The 16283-nt window shown below is 55.4% G+C and overlaps 1 protein-coding gene across 2 annotated transcripts in view; it reads left to right on the top strand.

Moving 5' to 3' along the window:
• ITGA11 (integrin subunit alpha 11) overlaps positions 1-16283 on the top strand; it is a 126569-nt gene that overhangs the window by 83609 nt on the left and 26677 nt on the right. For both annotated transcript variants that reach the window (XM_075536111.1, XM_075536110.1), the window contains exons 11-15: positions 6426-6570; positions 10090-10238; positions 13375-13515; positions 13673-13876; positions 15692-15822. In XM_075536111.1, the coding sequence (XP_075392226.1) occupies positions 6426-6570; positions 10090-10238; positions 13375-13515; positions 13673-13876; positions 15692-15822 (770 nt within the window). The remainder of the gene's footprint in view (positions 1-6425; positions 6571-10089; positions 10239-13374; positions 13516-13672; positions 13877-15691; positions 15823-16283) is intronic.

Genomic DNA, 16283 nt, shown 5'->3' on the forward strand with positions numbered 1-16283 from the left:
CCCCTCCCCCAAGGACCAGCATTTCTCCCCGGCCCACAGAGCCCCAGCCTCGTCTACACGGCAATGACAGTGACTGCATGCGCCCTCCTAGTGCCGGAGGGCGTCCAGATGTTCCAGCAGTGCTCAGTGCTCAGCGGGCAGGTGGCCCCTGGGCCCCCCAAGCCCACCCACCCCCATAAAAAGCTGCCATCGAGTTGAGTCTGACTCAGTGTGCCTACAGGGCAGACTAGAGCTGCTCCTTAGGGTTTCTGAGACTGTGACTCTTTCATTCTTGAGCAGCTGGGGGTCTGGAACTACTGGCCTTTCGGGTAGCAACCCAGTGCCTAACCCACTGTGCCAGCAGGGCTTCTGACAGAGGGGCTAGCAACCGGCAATGCCCTGATGGCAGCCCTCCCAGGAGTAGGATGTGGAGGTCTCTGTACCCCCTCCTGGGTACGCAGGGCTCACCTCCTACTTTACCAGAAAAGCCCTACAAGTCAAGTTCATTTGTGTGATAGAGACTTTCAAAAGTTGGTTTTAAAAATGGAGTAATTACATTTAAAGTCCCCCTCACCCTCGCACCCCCCCCCCATTACGTTGGAAAACCCACTGAATTCTTAGGAACTTGCCTGTGAGGTGGATGCCACAGGAGTCCTTGTCCCCTGTTAACAGCGAGGAAACTGAGCCACGGGAAGGTTAAGTGGCCTGTGAAATGGCATCAGCCAAGGGAATTGTAGTCTTGGCTCTTCCCTCCGTTCCACGTAGTCACTCTGTGAGAGACCGGGCTCCCAGGCCATGGCTGGGGGTCTGAGTCAGAAGCCCCACACTGGCGGGCAGGGGGACACATGCCCAACATGCAGCCGGCAGATGACGGACACGCAACTCACGCTCGCGTGGCTCCGAGCTGCATCTGGAAAGTCTCATAGCCACAGTCATTACATCACCAGGGAACGAATGCAGCAAGGGTCACGGCAAGCTGCGTTGGCAGGAAATGCCTGTGTTTCCCAGGATGTTACTCCTGCACCCTGCGTGTTCACAACATCCCTGCAAGGGGCAGGTAGAAATAGTGTCTCCCAACGGAAGCGGTCAGGTCAGCAATCTCCCTGGCTCACTCGCTTGGGGCTGGGCTCTGGCCGGGGGCTGGGAGGGATCCCGGGCAAAGGCCTGCCCTCATGGGACTCCCAGTCTGAGGGTGACAAGAAGCCGCCCAAAGGGACAGAGCTTCTGGGCTCTGGCAGGACAAGCCCACAGCTCTGAGAGGTCATTCAGAAGCCAAGGGCAGATGGCTGCGTGCCTGCCTCTGAGGCAGGGCACTCCCTGTCCTGTGGGCTGCCGGCACAGGGGGGATAGAGCCAGAGGCTAGGCCCACGGTCACAATAGTGAGGCTGCTGAGGAATGCCTTCTCCACTGGCCCTCCTCCAGCGGGGGCTTGGACACCAAAAGTTTACGGGGAAGCAGTGTGCTGGGGTGGACAATGTTCAAACATACAAGTTGGAGACTCACCAGACAGGGTAGGGGGTGGTTTTCCTTTAGCCTGAGGATGAGATCTCTTTTCTCTTGCTCCTCAGGGTCCACGACTCTCAGGCAACTCAGGGCGGAGGGCCTCCTGCCCTCAAGACCAGCAGCCCTGACCACCCTCCCTCTCCAACCCCTGCACTTCCCAAGAGCCTCCGGAACTTGTACCTAGGTTTCAACGTTATTGGGTGCTGGTGTTCTTAGCTGTTGAAGTTTTACGTGCTCATTTTTCTTTTACGCTTCGTTTGGGAACTAGCTTTCTATTCCAGTTCCTTGGGAAATGGAAGAAATCTATCCCTGCTGGTGGAGTGAAGGGTTGGTGGTGTGAGCTGAAAGCCCCATTTGAGTCTCCTGGCATGAACCCCATAGCCTCAAATGGCAGGCCCTCCACCTGCCAGCTTGGGTGGGCACAGCCATCCCCCCCACCCCCCGCTTGGGCGGCCGGGACATGGTAACCATGGTCTGCCCGTATGCTCCTCTCGACTGCTCGTACGTCGACTCCTGGTGGCGGGGCTTCCTTCTGGTTAATTTTAGTCCCGGATACCGTTGCATCTAGAGCTAGAAGCGGAGGCCCCCGGGTCAGAAGGCACCACTCCCCACAACCACAATGATGGGCTCAACGTGGCCACCATCGTGGAGGTGGCTCAGGGCCAGGCGACATTTCAGTAGGCTGTCCCCATGGTCACCATGAATCTAACCGACTGACTCACACTGTGCCACAGTGCCCGGCGCTGCGGCTGCATCCTGGGGCCTCTGTGCAGAAGGTCCCAGCCATCCAACCCAAAGGAGCAGTCGCAGACACGTACCGCAGGCAGCCTGACCCTGAGCATGCGTCCATAGGGCAGATCTCCTGAGGGCCCACGTCGAGGTCTGACCAATCCCATCTACACCTCCTGGCCATTCCTCACGTGTCGCTTTGCCCATGTGGGCAACAACAAATTTTCTCATGACAGAGTCCAAGCAGCTTGTTCCAACATGTTGGTGGTGGTGAAGCTGGTGTCCACTGCTAGCACCCCCCTGAGACAACTGAACTGCCCCGTGGGGTTTTCTTGGCGGCCAGCTGTGTGGGAGGAGGTCCCCAGGTTGTCCTCCTGAAGAACTCCTGGTGGACCGGAACACCAGCTTTTGCTTATCAACCAAGCACGTCATCAATGGACTTCTTAATGACCACAGCTCCCCCACCCCTCCCAATAACAGATTTGCACCCTAGAAGCAGAGCCTGCTCCCTATAGAGCCGCTCTGAACAGCAACAGGGAGAGCAATGTGGGCTCCAATTGGGTGGGGGGACACCGAGGGCCCCTCTAACCACACTGCTACCTCACCAGTACACAGGGTCAGGCCAGCAGCTGTCTCCCCACTCTCTGCACAAGCCTTGCCTCTCAAAATTCGATACAAGCAGACAGAAAGGGCTGCTGGCATCTGCTATGCTAATTCCATTTCTGCGAGGCAAGAAAGAGGAGCGCATTAGCTGGCTTCAGACGAATCCTATAGCCTTCTCAACCTCTGTCTGGAGTCCATGTTGAAAAATATGGGTGGACTTGAATCTTGAGGCTGGGAACTGATACATCCTACTAAGTCAAGAAGGAGCCCTGCTGGTGCCGTGGCTATGAGCTAGCCTGCTATGGCCAAAAAGTTGGGGGTTCGAACCCATCAGCCGCTGCATGGGGAAGAGGTATAGCAGTCTGCTCCCTTGAAGGTATAAACTCAAAGCCGAACTCACTGCCATGGAGTCGATGCCGACTCTCAGCGACCCAATAGGACCGTTTGGCACTTTCCACTGGTTTCCGTGACTCTAACTGTTCATGGACACCGCGCTAAGCATTAAAGCACAAATTCATGAAGAAACCAACTTAGATGGACTTGCCCCAGGTCACCCTACTGGAGGCTTGGAGCTAGTCTTGGAATGCCGAAATGTCTGCATCCTGGCCCAGGAGGTTCAGCCTATGGGCACTGTTGGCACTTGGAGCTGAGCAGTTCTGTGCTGGGCTTCCTGCCCACTGTAGGATGTTTAGCAGCACGAATAACGTGGCCAGCAAGGCACATTCCTGCAGGGGCCAGGGCAGAAGGTCCTTAAGAGCTGAGCTGGCAGGAGCCAGTGGCAGAGGCAAGCTTGGGCCATCAGGAAGGCACAGACTTGGCCTTGGCACTTGTGACGGCCACCCAGCCTGCACTGGTCATGTCCAGAGTCTGCTGTGTGCACCGTGCATCAGACACAGCCACCCACTGGTCAGACCTACTGGGAGCCTGCTGGCCCCACAGGCGAAGAGGCCACAAAACAGAGGGGGCGGGAGGCAGTGTCAGTCCACAGATCAGAGGGCCACTCCCCCTTGGTTTTCCAGCTGGGCCAGCGTCCCTGGTTCCCCTCTCTGGACATTGGCGCTCTGCAGCAGGATGGCCCCCACCCTTCTGGATTTTCCCACATGCTAAATGCCTGGGCTCCCCTGCTGGGAATAGACAGTGATGTGCTGTGGAGCTGTGGCCTCCCCCACTCTTCACTGCACCCAGTCCCCAGTGATAGTCCTACCCGCCCCCTGAACCCACCCTAAAGAAAAGACCCCCAAACTCATCCCCACAGGAGGTGCAAGTCTGCAGTCATGGCCAGAGTTCTAATCAATGGTGAGAGGTGGAATCCCAGGGTAAGCACCCTGCCCTAGGGCTGCTAGGTCCAGGAAGTCCTGAAGGAATCCCAAGCTCCCATCCCACACGGGGAGTCAGTGTGTGTGTATATGTGGCAGGGGGGGAGGGGGGTGTCCCCAGCTGAGACCCAGACTCCTGGGCTGAGCCAGCCTGTTTTGGCACAAGGTCCTCGCCATCTGCAAAACCTAAACTGCATCCTGTGAAGCAAAGCAGCCCTGCCCCCACGGAGTTCACACTCTGATGTCAGCAGGGGAAGGGCTGGAGGGAAGGGAGAGGGGAGGCCCCAGCCTCGGGTTGCTCCCAGCTGGGGATTCAGGCACAAAGGGATTCCTTGGAAGCAGGGCCCAGGTGGTGCTTTGGCAAGCAGATGGGTGTATTTGTCTCTGCCCAGCCCAAGTACCCTTGCAGTTCCAGCCCACCTCTGACTTGCTGTGTGAGCTCCCGCAAGTCACCTTCCCTCTCTGAACCTCAGGTGCTGCTGCTTTTGTCAAGTGCCGTTATGAACACCTGTCCCGTAGCCTTGCAGGCTCTCGTCTCTGGGAATCCAAATGGGTTCCAGCAGGAGGCAAGACAAAGAAGGGAGCATGCCCTCCACACGGGAATGTTGGCAGTGACTCGGGGGTGGCCAGTATTGGAGGCCCTGGCCTGATCCTAGCCCAGCTGATGTCAGGGCCTCCCGGGCTGAGGGGCAAGCACAGGGTAGGAGAAAGTAGGCTAATTAGAAAGTGGGTTGGTGTTGAACATAACTTACTGCTGTAGTAGACTCTCCCAAGGGCAGCCTGATTTATAGCTGTGGAAAGTCTATTTGCACAGTGAGCTCTGCCTCCAAGGCTTTCGGAGCCCTGACGCCGGAATTCAGCTTAACTTGAGAGTGATGCTCAAAGCTCACCGTCTAGCCCCTCCACCATCAGCAGCAAAAATTACCACCAGGCACATTTTTCTATTACCAATAGAAAAGATGGAGTTGGGAGCTGCGGAGTGTGGCAGGCTGGGTACCTTGGGCCCCAAGGAAGGGGCGGGGACTGTTGAATTCACTGGCTGGTGTTTTAAAAAGAATGGAACCCTGGGGCTGGTTGGTACCTCAAGGCCCTCCTCGGGCTCCCCCCTGCCCCTCAGAACTTCTCCTTTTCTCCTGCTTCTCTCCTGTCTTCTGTCCCCACTAGTTGAGTGGATCATGCCATGGGGCTGGTGGCACCACAGGTGACCCAGAGAGTGTGTGACCCCAGTGCTAGGAAATGACCTTGGGGGCATTCTGTCTTCCTGCCCAAACGCTTCAGCATCCACCTAGTCTATAAACAGGAGGCGGGCAGTAGGAAACCCTCTAGCATGGAAAGACAAGCTCTTGTCCCCTGGGTGCTGGCTGTCCCTGACATGGCCTGGCCTACCTGCCCAGCCCCATCTGCAGCCACTCAGCCCCTCCCACTCAGAAGTCCTTGAAAGCAAATGCTTTCAGCTCTCTGCAACCACGGGGCCTTTGCACCGGCAGTCTCTTCCTTGGCTCTTCTGCTCTACATGTCTGAATGCACCAGGGGGCTTCCACAAGTGCGTGGGAGATTTCCACACTCATACTCTGGGGCGCTGTTGTGCACGAAACAAAACAAGACGTGTACAATGTAAAACAGGGTGGCCTGCTCGACGTGCCTTCGCCCAATTCACAAGAGAAACGTTAAGAGGGGGGAAAAACTCTTATTATTTTTCTATCCCACTTCTCCATGAACATGTTGAAGCCCCCTTGTCCATTATCCCCAAAAACTTCTCCAAGCCCCCATCTCAATTTCAATGAGAACCTCATCCTGGCTCCCCCTCCATGTGCTTATTTACATATTTGTTTAGTGTGTTTGAGAGCTGGGAGGACAGAGACAGGGTCTCCTACATGGATCAGGGGCCTGCCTGGCACCACATAGTGAAATCTGCTGATGAGATGAACAGGGGGCAGGATTTAAGCGTGGGGAAGCAACTCAGACACTGCCAGGGAGAGCTGAAGGAGGTAAAGTGACAAGAGATTCTTTAGAAAGCTTTTGAAGCCCCAGCATAGATCGAGGTTTGGTCCTAGAGCTGAAATTTGCTGCTAAAACATTCCTTCTGCCCTAAGATCCCGCCTTGGGGATCAGCTTGGGCCATTCTGTGCTCACGATAGGCTGGTAAGGGAGGGTGGTCTCGGCTCATTCAAAGTCAAGAAACCAGTGACAAGCCACAAGGAGGTGGCTGCAGTGGCTGGCAGATGCTCCCAGTGAGGGGGCTCAGGCTACCCCCTGGGGGACACAGGCTGATGTGTGTCCCGTCCCCCGTGTCAGGACGGGATCCTGCTGGGAGCTGTCGGTGCCTACGACTGGAACGGAGCGGTGCTGAAAGAGACCAGTGGCGGCAAAGTCATCCCTCACCGCGAGTCCTACCTGAAGGAATTCCCGGAAGAGCTCAAGAACCACGGGGCCTACCTGGGTAAGAGCCCAGCTCGGGGTGCACCGCACAAGCCCAGGCCCCAGCGCCCTGTGAGAGGCCTCTCGGTGCCTGTGTGTGCTGCTTTGAGTGCCCAGACCCTGCGTTCCTGTGGTCAGGGCCCGTTCCTCCATAGCACAGCACCCAGCGCAGAAGCAGCTCGGGGTGAGCAGGCAGGAGAAATGACCGGCAGGCCACCCACACCTTACATGGGCTCCCATGGATGCGTCGACACGGCAGGCCCAGCTGTTGGTGCATCTTCACAGCTGTCCACGCAGCTGGGGGTTTTCACAGTGGACACTGTCTGTCTCCCTCGGGGAAATGCACGTCAGGAAGTTCATCCTCTCCGTGAAAGCAGGAGTGGATCTGCAGTGGATGCTTTGGAAGCGAGCTGTAAAGAGCGGGAGAATTCAGAGCTCACTGGGGCCCCCTGGCTGCCCACGTCCATAGCCACATGCCCATCCTCTCCAAAGCTCCATCCCATCTCTGCCCTGGCCCCTCAGGTCCTCAGCTGCCCACACTGTGGCTACTCCTCCTTCTGTCCCCAGCCTCAGGGCAAAATGCTGGAATCAGCCCTGTCCCAGAAAGCTCAGACATTTCTAAACAGGACCAAGGCCCTGGGAGCTGAATTTAATTTAATTCAAGGTGTATTAAACCCGGACTGTGTAAACAGCACCTGTGGCCCACACTGTCAGAGTGCAGGGGCCACTCTCTGGGGGATGAAGATGCGCCCCCTCAGGCTGCTCACCAATGAGGGTGGGGGTCAGGGGAGCATGTGCACAGATACCACATAAGGTAAGAGCCCACTTTAAAGCATAAATAAAGATGGGGGAGTGGATTGCTTACCTGGGTAACTCCCCAAACACAAAGATCAGAAGAACAAAGGATTGGATGGGCGAGGTGACACTCACGGACAACATGTGTGTCAGAGAGTTGTGCTCGATCAAACAGCTGGAGTTCAACGCGCCTCTGCGCATACTCGATCCCCATTTCTCTGCGGGAGCCAAGAGCACCCCAGTGTGTACCAGGCAGGCACTCAGCATGGAGGTTAGACCCACTGCCATCGAGTTGGTTTTGACTCATGATGACCCTGAACTCATTGCCATCGAGTTGATGCCAAGTCACAGCCACCCTGCAGGACAGAGTAGGACCGCCCCTATGGATCTCCGCGAAAACCTCGTCTTTCTCCAGAAGTATGGATGGTGGCTTCAAACTGCTGACCTTTCAGTTAGCAGCCCAGCTCGTAACCACTACGCCCCTGTGGCTCCTGTAGAGGGACCCCATCGGGCAGAGTAAACCAGCCCCCAGGGTTTCAGAGGCTTTCAGCTTTATGGACGCACACTGGCACATCTTTCTCCCAGGGAGCGGCTGGGGGGTCCACGCTGCTGCCCTTTCAGCTAAGCATCGAGCGCTATCACGGGGTCAGCAGGAATTCTGTGTGAAGGAGAGGGCTGCTTTAACTAGAGTCCACTGCATTCGACTGTGCTCCTCCCACGTACTCGGGAGTCTGCCCAAAACAAAGGAGCCACGGAAGCGGTGTAAGGCACATACCCACAATTCATTAAGAAACAAGGCAGATGGCAGCCAATGTGACCCAGGGCCCTCAGGGTAAATCCGCGAGAATGGGGGAAACCACTCAGCGGGTTGAGGCTCACCTGCCTGACTCATTCTGGGGACCTTTTACAGAGGTGCTAGCTCCTAACCTGGCTCTCCACGGCTCTAAGGTTTGGGATAAGCCCGGATGGGTCAAGCAAAGGAGAGAAGCGTGTCAAATGCCAGGCAGCGTCAGGCTTCGGAAAGCAGAGATGCAAAGTGCTGGAGCAGAGGAGAGAAAGTGGGGGGGTGGGGGGCGGGGCGCAGCAGGTGCTACAGGAGACTATAAATGCCAGGTCAAGAGGGGCCCTGCTTGTCAGCATCTGAGTGGAGGCACAATGGCCTACTTCTCTCAGAAGGGTCTCCTGGGTGGCTGGGGCTGGTGGAGGACACTCCAGGGCCCAACTGTCTTGCCATCACCGCAGTGGGAGCCTTTGGTGGGTTCCTCCTGCCCTGGGAGCCATCCCAGGAGGGCAGTGCCTGGCTCACTGATGGGGCAGCAGGCACATTCTCCCGGGGCAGTACACGTGACATTTGGTGCACTGAGAGAACACATGGATTATGGGTCCTGGCTCTGCCCCCTTGAGAACTAGCAGACAAAGAGCCTCGTGGGACTGAAGGCATGGCCAGCAGCCCGCTGGGAAAATAGGACGCTTTCAAGGTTGCTCCGAGCTTTGGCCTGCTGCCCACCCTGCACTTACTCAGCTCCTGCACCATCCCACCACCATCACTCCCTCTGGGGAAGCCCAGAAGCCCTTGGGAGACAACTGAGAGCCATTGCAGGGAGTGTCCCAGACGCTCGGCCAGAAGAATTATTTGCCGTTCCCCACCAGGCTGAGCCTGCCACCACCAACACCCCTATGTCTGTCCCTGAGCGAAATGCATGGTCCTGTCAGCCGCCCTCCATGAGGTCTCTGGGTCTCACCACCCCCCAAGCCCCATCACCCCAGCCTAAAACTCTTCTGCCCACCCTGTCCCACCCACCCTCCCGGGCTCTGAGCCAGCCCTTCTGTGCCTCACAAGTCACTCCACAGGAACCATGGGAGCTGAAGGACACGTGACACACAAAGCGCACACACAGCATACACAACACACCACACAGCACCACACACTACACATAGACACATCATACAGACACACACAGACACGCCACAGACAGATACACACACCAGAGGTACATCACACACAAAGACACACGACACAGACACAGGGCAGAAGGAGACATTCCCCCAAAATGGCCCAGAACTGCCAACAGGGCCCAGCGCCCAAGTGAAAACCAGGGACCAGCACCACAGTCTGGTTGTCGGCAGACCGGAGCCTCTTCAGGAAAGTGGCTGGAAGACACCATGCACTGGGTAATGGGAGGGAGCTGGGATCTAGCAGAGCAATTCCAAGGGCACAATGGACTTTTCCAGAAAAGTCACTAGGCTCCCTGGCCTCTCTTTGCTGGTGAGCCTGTGGGACTGCACACGAGTGCAGCTCCCTCCTTCCAGTCAGCCAAGCTTTGGGGCTGCAAGAATCTCCTAAGGCCCCAGCTGTATGCCCAGAGAGGAATCCCCTCCACCTTTCCAGCCCACCCCCAGCTGTCAGTGCCCCACCGAGCAGGTTCAGTGGGAAAGAGATGTGACTAGAGCTGGCTCGCCTCCCGCCTCTCTCTTCCCTCCTCCAGCGCAGCTTTGCTAGACCCACATGGCCTCTCCTAGCTCCCTATACTCCCTCCTGCAGGGGGTGGGGTGCCATGGGCTTCTTCCCACCTAGAAGCTCCCTTCCAGAGTCCTGCCTCTTCCAGGCCTCCCCAGCTGTCTCTGGGAACCACTGCCCCTCAGGGGCACTTCTGCCTGGACTTGCCCAAGGCCATGCCCTTCCTGGCCACCCTCGGGTATAGTTGGGGAACCACACATGAGACCAGCTTGTTTCCTCCCATGGCAGGGTACACAGTGACATCGGTCGTGTCCTCCAGGCAGGGGCGGGTGTATGTGGCCGGCGCGCCCCGCTTCAACCACACAGGCAAAGTCATCCTGTTCACCATGCTCAACAACCGGAGCCTCACCATCCACCAGGCTCTGCGGGGCGAGCAGGTAAGGAAGGGGCCAGGGTGGTGGGGGTCAAATAAGCAGACAAGGAGGTGAACACAGGCAGAGACCAGGAGTGGAGGGGACTTGAAAGTTCATCTCTTCCTTCTCAACAGACCCCCCAAACCAAACCACTGCCATCCATTCGGTCTCCCCTCAACCCTCCAATCAAAGAGGACTGCTCCTTAGGGTCTCTGAGACTGTAGCGCTTTACAAGAGTGGGCAGCCTCAGCTTTCTCTGAGGAGCGGCTAGTGGGTTTGAACTGCCTACCATTCGTGTGAGTTAGCAGCCCAGTGCCTAACCCACAGCACCACCAGGACTCCTTTGGGATTGTCCCCAGGCTCACACAACTCCGTTCTGATTGGAAGCATGTCCTCATGAGCATCGAGATTGCAGGCCGAAGGTGTCAGCGGGGCACTAGATTGACCTGCAACAGGCATGCCGCCTGGGGGCACCTTTCTCCAGAAAGAAAAGCCCTGGCCAGAGGAGCCAGCTAGACTCTGGCTTCCCAGCCTGGAATGCTGAAGGGAGCCCTTCTCTGGCACCGCCCATAGCAGGGCCCCTTTCCTGGAATGTGAGCAAGGTCCAGCAGGTAGGCCATGCCCTGCCGGGGCTGTGGTTGCCCACCAGACCACAAGGCTAAGACTCTCATGGTAGATGTTCCTGAGGGCAAACTAGAAAGTCGCCAGGACAGGAGTCATCGGTCTTGAAGAAGCCGATGCCAAGCCAGGTCACTTCACTCTCTGAGGACAGCTGGGACCCTGGGGAGCCACAAAGCTTTTTCCAAGATTAGATGGCAGATTCATGGCTGGGTCGAGTTTAGAATCCAGACTTTGGGGTGAGACTCTCTTTGATCAGGCCACTTCCTGAACTCTACAACCCCAAAGCCAGCCTTGGTGGGGGCCTCTGGATGGGCAGCGCCCGCAGGCCCCTGGTCCCAAGCTGTGTCCTCCCCTGTTGTTTCCCGTTCTCTCTCTGCTCCCCTTACCATGTCCCCAAGGTGACAAGCCTGCCTGAAGTCTCACTTAAACCCCTCGAGCTCTAGGGAAGTGGCCTTCCTGCCCGGGGGGAGCCCTGGCAGATCCTGCAGGGCACCCTCTCCCAGCCACCCATACCCCACCCAGGACAGGCTCTTTCAGAATTTAAAGCTAGACCTTGAGAGCTGGAGGAAATTTGCTGACAACTGTATGACATGTTCCCAGCCCGGTTTCCACCTCCAGCACCCCAGTGAGAAAGCGCAGTGCTGAAGGCACTCAGTTAAGTGGGTTCCAAATCAGGGTGCCCCACATAAGCTGAGGCCACGTATTCGCACACACGCCCCTCCTGCCCTTGTTCCCTGGCCTGGCTCTCAATTGCTAAACACAGGCCCCTCGCTCCCTTCCCTGGGTTTGATTCTAACCTTTCAGCTCTTCTGTAGTGTTAGCTCACTTGGCAGGCAGGGTTTCGGAAAGCCCCTCATCTGGAAGATGGGCGGAGGAGGGGTGGTTATGAGCACTGGGGTCAGACAGACAGGTTCCCGCCCACCTTGGTCCTGAGGGCTTTGCCATCTCAGACTAGTGGTTCACATCCTCTGAGCATCCTTTCTGCTTCTGTAAGGAAGCTGGGCAGAGGGGTCACCCCAAGGCTGTAAAGCACCTTCTCCTAGGAGCTGATCTGGGAAGGGCTCCTTCCCCCTTCCTAGGCAACCCACTAGTGCAATAAGCAGACTCCCTGGGCAATGCAGTGAGACACTTGCCTGCTAACCAAATCGGTGGGGGTTCAAGTCCACTCAAAGACAAACTCACTGCCATCGAGGCAACCTGACTCCTGGCAACCTTGTAGGACACCGTAGAATGGCCCTGGGGGGTTCTAAGCCTGTAACTCTTTGTGGGAGTAGAAAGCCTCCTCTTTCTCCTGAGGAGCAGCTGGTGGTTTCAAACTGCTGACCTTGTGGTTAGCAGCCATGCATAACCACAAGAGACACCTCATAAAAAAGGCCTGGCAAGTCACACCCCAAAAAAACCACCCACTGAAAACCCTGTGGAGCCTAGTTCCACCTTCCGACCCACTCATGGGCACGTGCCTTGGAGTACCTGTGATGGCAAGGGTTGGATCCCCACTGTACAGAGCAGGATCCCCACTGTACAGAGCAGGATCCCCACTGTACAGAGGCTGGGAGATGAAGCCCGCCATCATGGGAGGCTGAGCGGAGCAGGGTAGCAGGGGCACTCATTGTTGGCTCGGAGTGCACTGGGCAGGTCTGTGTTTCACTGAGACATTTACTTGGGGAGGGATGGAGGCAGAGGGGTCCAGGGAACAGGAAAACGTGTGCGGGGGCGGGGGGTTGCGCTTAGAACCCCACATCAGGGGCTCTGGAGAAGAGAAATCACTGGGCATGGCTGAGAAAGATAGGGCTTTCTACTCCCATAAAGACTCAAGTCTCAGAAACTCACAGGGGCAGCTCTACCCTGTCCTGCCGGGCTGCTGTGTCAGAATCGGCTCGATGACCATAGTTTGGTTGGGGTTTGTGAGAGAATAAAAGTCTAGAAGACAATCCACCAAAGTGTGTGTGGTGATTATCGTAGGATATTGAGCCCATGTTGTTGTTGTTGTGTTCCATCGCAACAATTCCAACTCAAGTGACCCGTGTGACAAGTATAACTGCCCCACGGCGCCCCAGGCTGTCATCTGTGCGGGAGCTGGGTCTTGGCGGCCTTGAGCTGCTGGGCGGGTTCGACCCGCAGAGCTTCCAGTTAGCCTCGGAGCGTCCAGTTCTCCACGGACCCTTTAACCACAGCACCGCCGCCCGGGCTCTTAGTGGGAAGTAAATGTTACTTTTATTTGCCACCTCAGCATTTTTTGGAGGGGGTATTTTCATTTCTTTTTTGTCCTTTATTAGTTTTATAACCAGAATAAATGCCCTTCAATAAAAGTAAAAGAAATGATTTCACAACGTGAATTATATGTCAACCAGACTGTAAAATGTAAGTAAATAAATGCAAGGAGGAGTAGAAGGACAAGCGAAGGGGCAAGTCCAGTGTTAGGAAGACGCAGGACAGGGAGGGCCGGGCAGGGTGGAGGGGCCCCTTTGTTCATCACACTTCCCAGGGGAGGTGTGAGGGACGGCCGGCTCCTTGTCCCTGTCCCCATCCTGTGCCGCAGATAGGCTCTTACTATGGGAGTGAGATCACCTCTGTGGACATCGACGGTGACACTGTGACCGACGTCCTGCTGGTAGGCGCGCCCATGTACTTCAGCGAGGGCCGGGAGAGGGGCAAGGTGTACGTCTACAGCCGGAGACAGGTATGGCAGGGCTCCTGCTGGACTCACATAACCAGCGGGGGCTCTAGGGAAGTCTGGGATGGGGAGGACGCTGCAGTCTGGGGGGGGGTCCATGCCTGCCTGCTGTGAGGGCCTCTGCCTGGGTCCCCTGAGCCTTCCCCTGCACCTGGCCCTGCAGAACCGGTTTGTTTATAACGGAACATTGAAGGACTCCCACAGTTACCAGAATGCCCGATTTGGGGCCTCCATTGCCTCTGTCCAAGATCTCAACCAAGATTCCTACAACGACGTGGTAGTGGGGGCCCCTTTGGAGGACAACCACGGGGGAGTCATCTACATCTTCCATGGCCTCCACACCAGCCTCCTGAAGAAGCCCAAGCAGGTAACCCTCCCTCTGCGTGGGAAATGAGACTGCGGGATAAGCAGCAGAGGCCCCAGCACTCCCATACTTGGCTGCAAACCAGTAGGTGCCCATTGGAAGTCAGCAGGGGTGAAAGGGTTCATGGGAGAGAGAAGAGACTGCCTGATCCCTGGAACATGTGCCATTGCAGAGACCCTACACAGGGCTGCCGTGAGCGCCTATCAGCGCAATCGCAGTGGGTCCGCTTGGTTTTTGTTCTGGAAGGGTAAGTAAGACAGGCTCAGGAGCCCTAGTAGCACAGAGGGTTACGTGTTAGGTCAATAACTCAAAGGTCATGGTTCAAAGTTACATAGGGCTATAGGTTCTATAACCTATAAAGTCACTATGAGTCAGAACGGACTCAACAGCAGTGGGTTAGTTGGTTGGCTGGCTGGCTGGCTGGCTGGCTGGCTGGTTGGCTGGATGGATGGATGGATGGATGGATGAATGGATGGTTGAAGAGGAATCTTGGAAGAAAAGCTTCCTCCATCTGAGAAAGCAACCCTTGGGAATCCTGTAGACCACAGTTCTGTTCTTACCCATGGGACGTTTCCAGTGGTTAAAATTAACTCTGCAGCTTCTGGCATCTGATTAGGAGTCCCCGGGGCTCCCATTTGGTCAGATGAGTTAAGGCTTTCTTCTGTGTTCTCATCTCGTAAGGGATTCCAGTCTGCCCTAACTCTACTGGCCTCACGTCAAAATCCTGAAATGGGTGCATTTTGTCCTATCATCCCTTTTAGCATCCTCTTCCTGCCTATCTATATATGCCACACACACACACACACACACACACACAAAATCCCATCGCAGGAGCCCACCTGAACCTCACTTCCTCTCCGCACACGCTTTTTCCGGTGACTGCAAGTAGAGCGCAGGTCCCGTCAAGCTTGCTTACCTTGAACTAGCCTGTGCAGGCCGCATATTCCAAGGTCATCATTTTGTCCTAGGATTTAATTAGCAAGAGAATCGTCCACTGCCACCAAGTCGATTCGGACTTATTGCACCCCGACAAGTCAATGGAGCACAGCTCCGTGTGGCTTTCAAGGCTGCAGCCCTGGCAGATGCAGACCGCCATATCTGTCTCCTGGTGCTTCAAATCTATGACCCTACTGTTAGCAGCCAACCACTTCACTGTGGCACCACCAGGGCTCCTAATGAGTAAGCTAACTATAGCAAGAACAGATTGGAGTTTGGGTTAAATATATAACCCTGCCCAGGTAGCAGGTGTATTTACACTGAATGGGGGAGTCTTTTTTATTTTTACCCACTTTTCAGAATTTGGGGGGTATATTCACAAATGTTATAAGTCATCACAATCTAATTTTTAAAACATTTTATACCCCTTAGAAATTCTGTGTCCATTTGCAGTTACTCACCATTAGTCCCCCCTCTCTCTCTAGGCCCAATCCCGGGCAACTACAAATCTACTTGTGGCCCTTCATAGAATGGCCAGATCTGCGTATTTCAGATACATTAATTGATAGAATATGTGGGCTCTTGTGTCTAGCTTCTTTCCCTTATCATTAAGTCTCCAAGGTTCACCCATGTGGCGTGCATCAGCCCTCTCCATGAGAACTCCTGAGATATGATCTTTTAATCCCAAAGAATGACTTCATGAAGGCAGGGGCCATGACAGGTCAAAGGAGGCATAGCTGTGGTCTGGGGAAACTTCTGGATGGTTTCGAGGAGGCTGTGGCCCTGACTCCCAGTGATAGCTACACCCCTTAAGATAAGGTTGCCCTACCCTTCCTTACTCACTAATGCCTACTCTCCACACTCCTTGTCCACCCTCTGCAGAGAATCTCAGCCTCCGAGCTCGCTCCTGGCCTCCAGTATTTCGGCTGCAGCATCCACGGGCAGCTGGACCTCAATGAGGATGGGCTGGTCGACCTGGCTGTGGGTGCTCTGGGCAATGCTGTGATCTTGTGGTTGGTCCCCTGACTTTCCTTGTGTCTTGGGTTCTCTTGTGGGCCACAAAGGGTGCCAAGGTTTAAACGATCTATTTTCAGGATCTCTGATTCTTGTCATTGGCCACTGTCAGTCAAGCACCATCTCATGGTGGTTGTTTCTTACAAGATCACCAAGAGTTATCTGGGAATCCAAATCCCTTTCCTCAGTATTCAGTAGAATTCTAGGACCTTATGTTTTTATGTCTAAAGACCCCAGTTAGAATGTTTACTAAAAGTTCTGACTACACTCGGGCATTTCTTCCACTTCACCTTTCCAGCTACTAAAAGAGACAGGGAGCATGTCCAGACCAACGGGAAGGATCATCCCTTCTCTCCCCAAGTGAAAGGCTACTTATGTAACACAGAGATGTCTTTGTATTTCCACCCAACTCCCTCTGACCACTTAGTACTTTTTTAAGGGAGGTCATTTCTGTGAGCTG

The sequence above is a fragment of the Tenrec ecaudatus genome, chromosome 17 (genome assembly GCF_050624435.1).
Source record: "Tenrec ecaudatus isolate mTenEca1 chromosome 17, mTenEca1.hap1, whole genome shotgun sequence".
Lineage (NCBI taxonomy): Eukaryota > Metazoa > Chordata > Mammalia > Afrosoricida > Tenrecidae > Tenrec > Tenrec ecaudatus.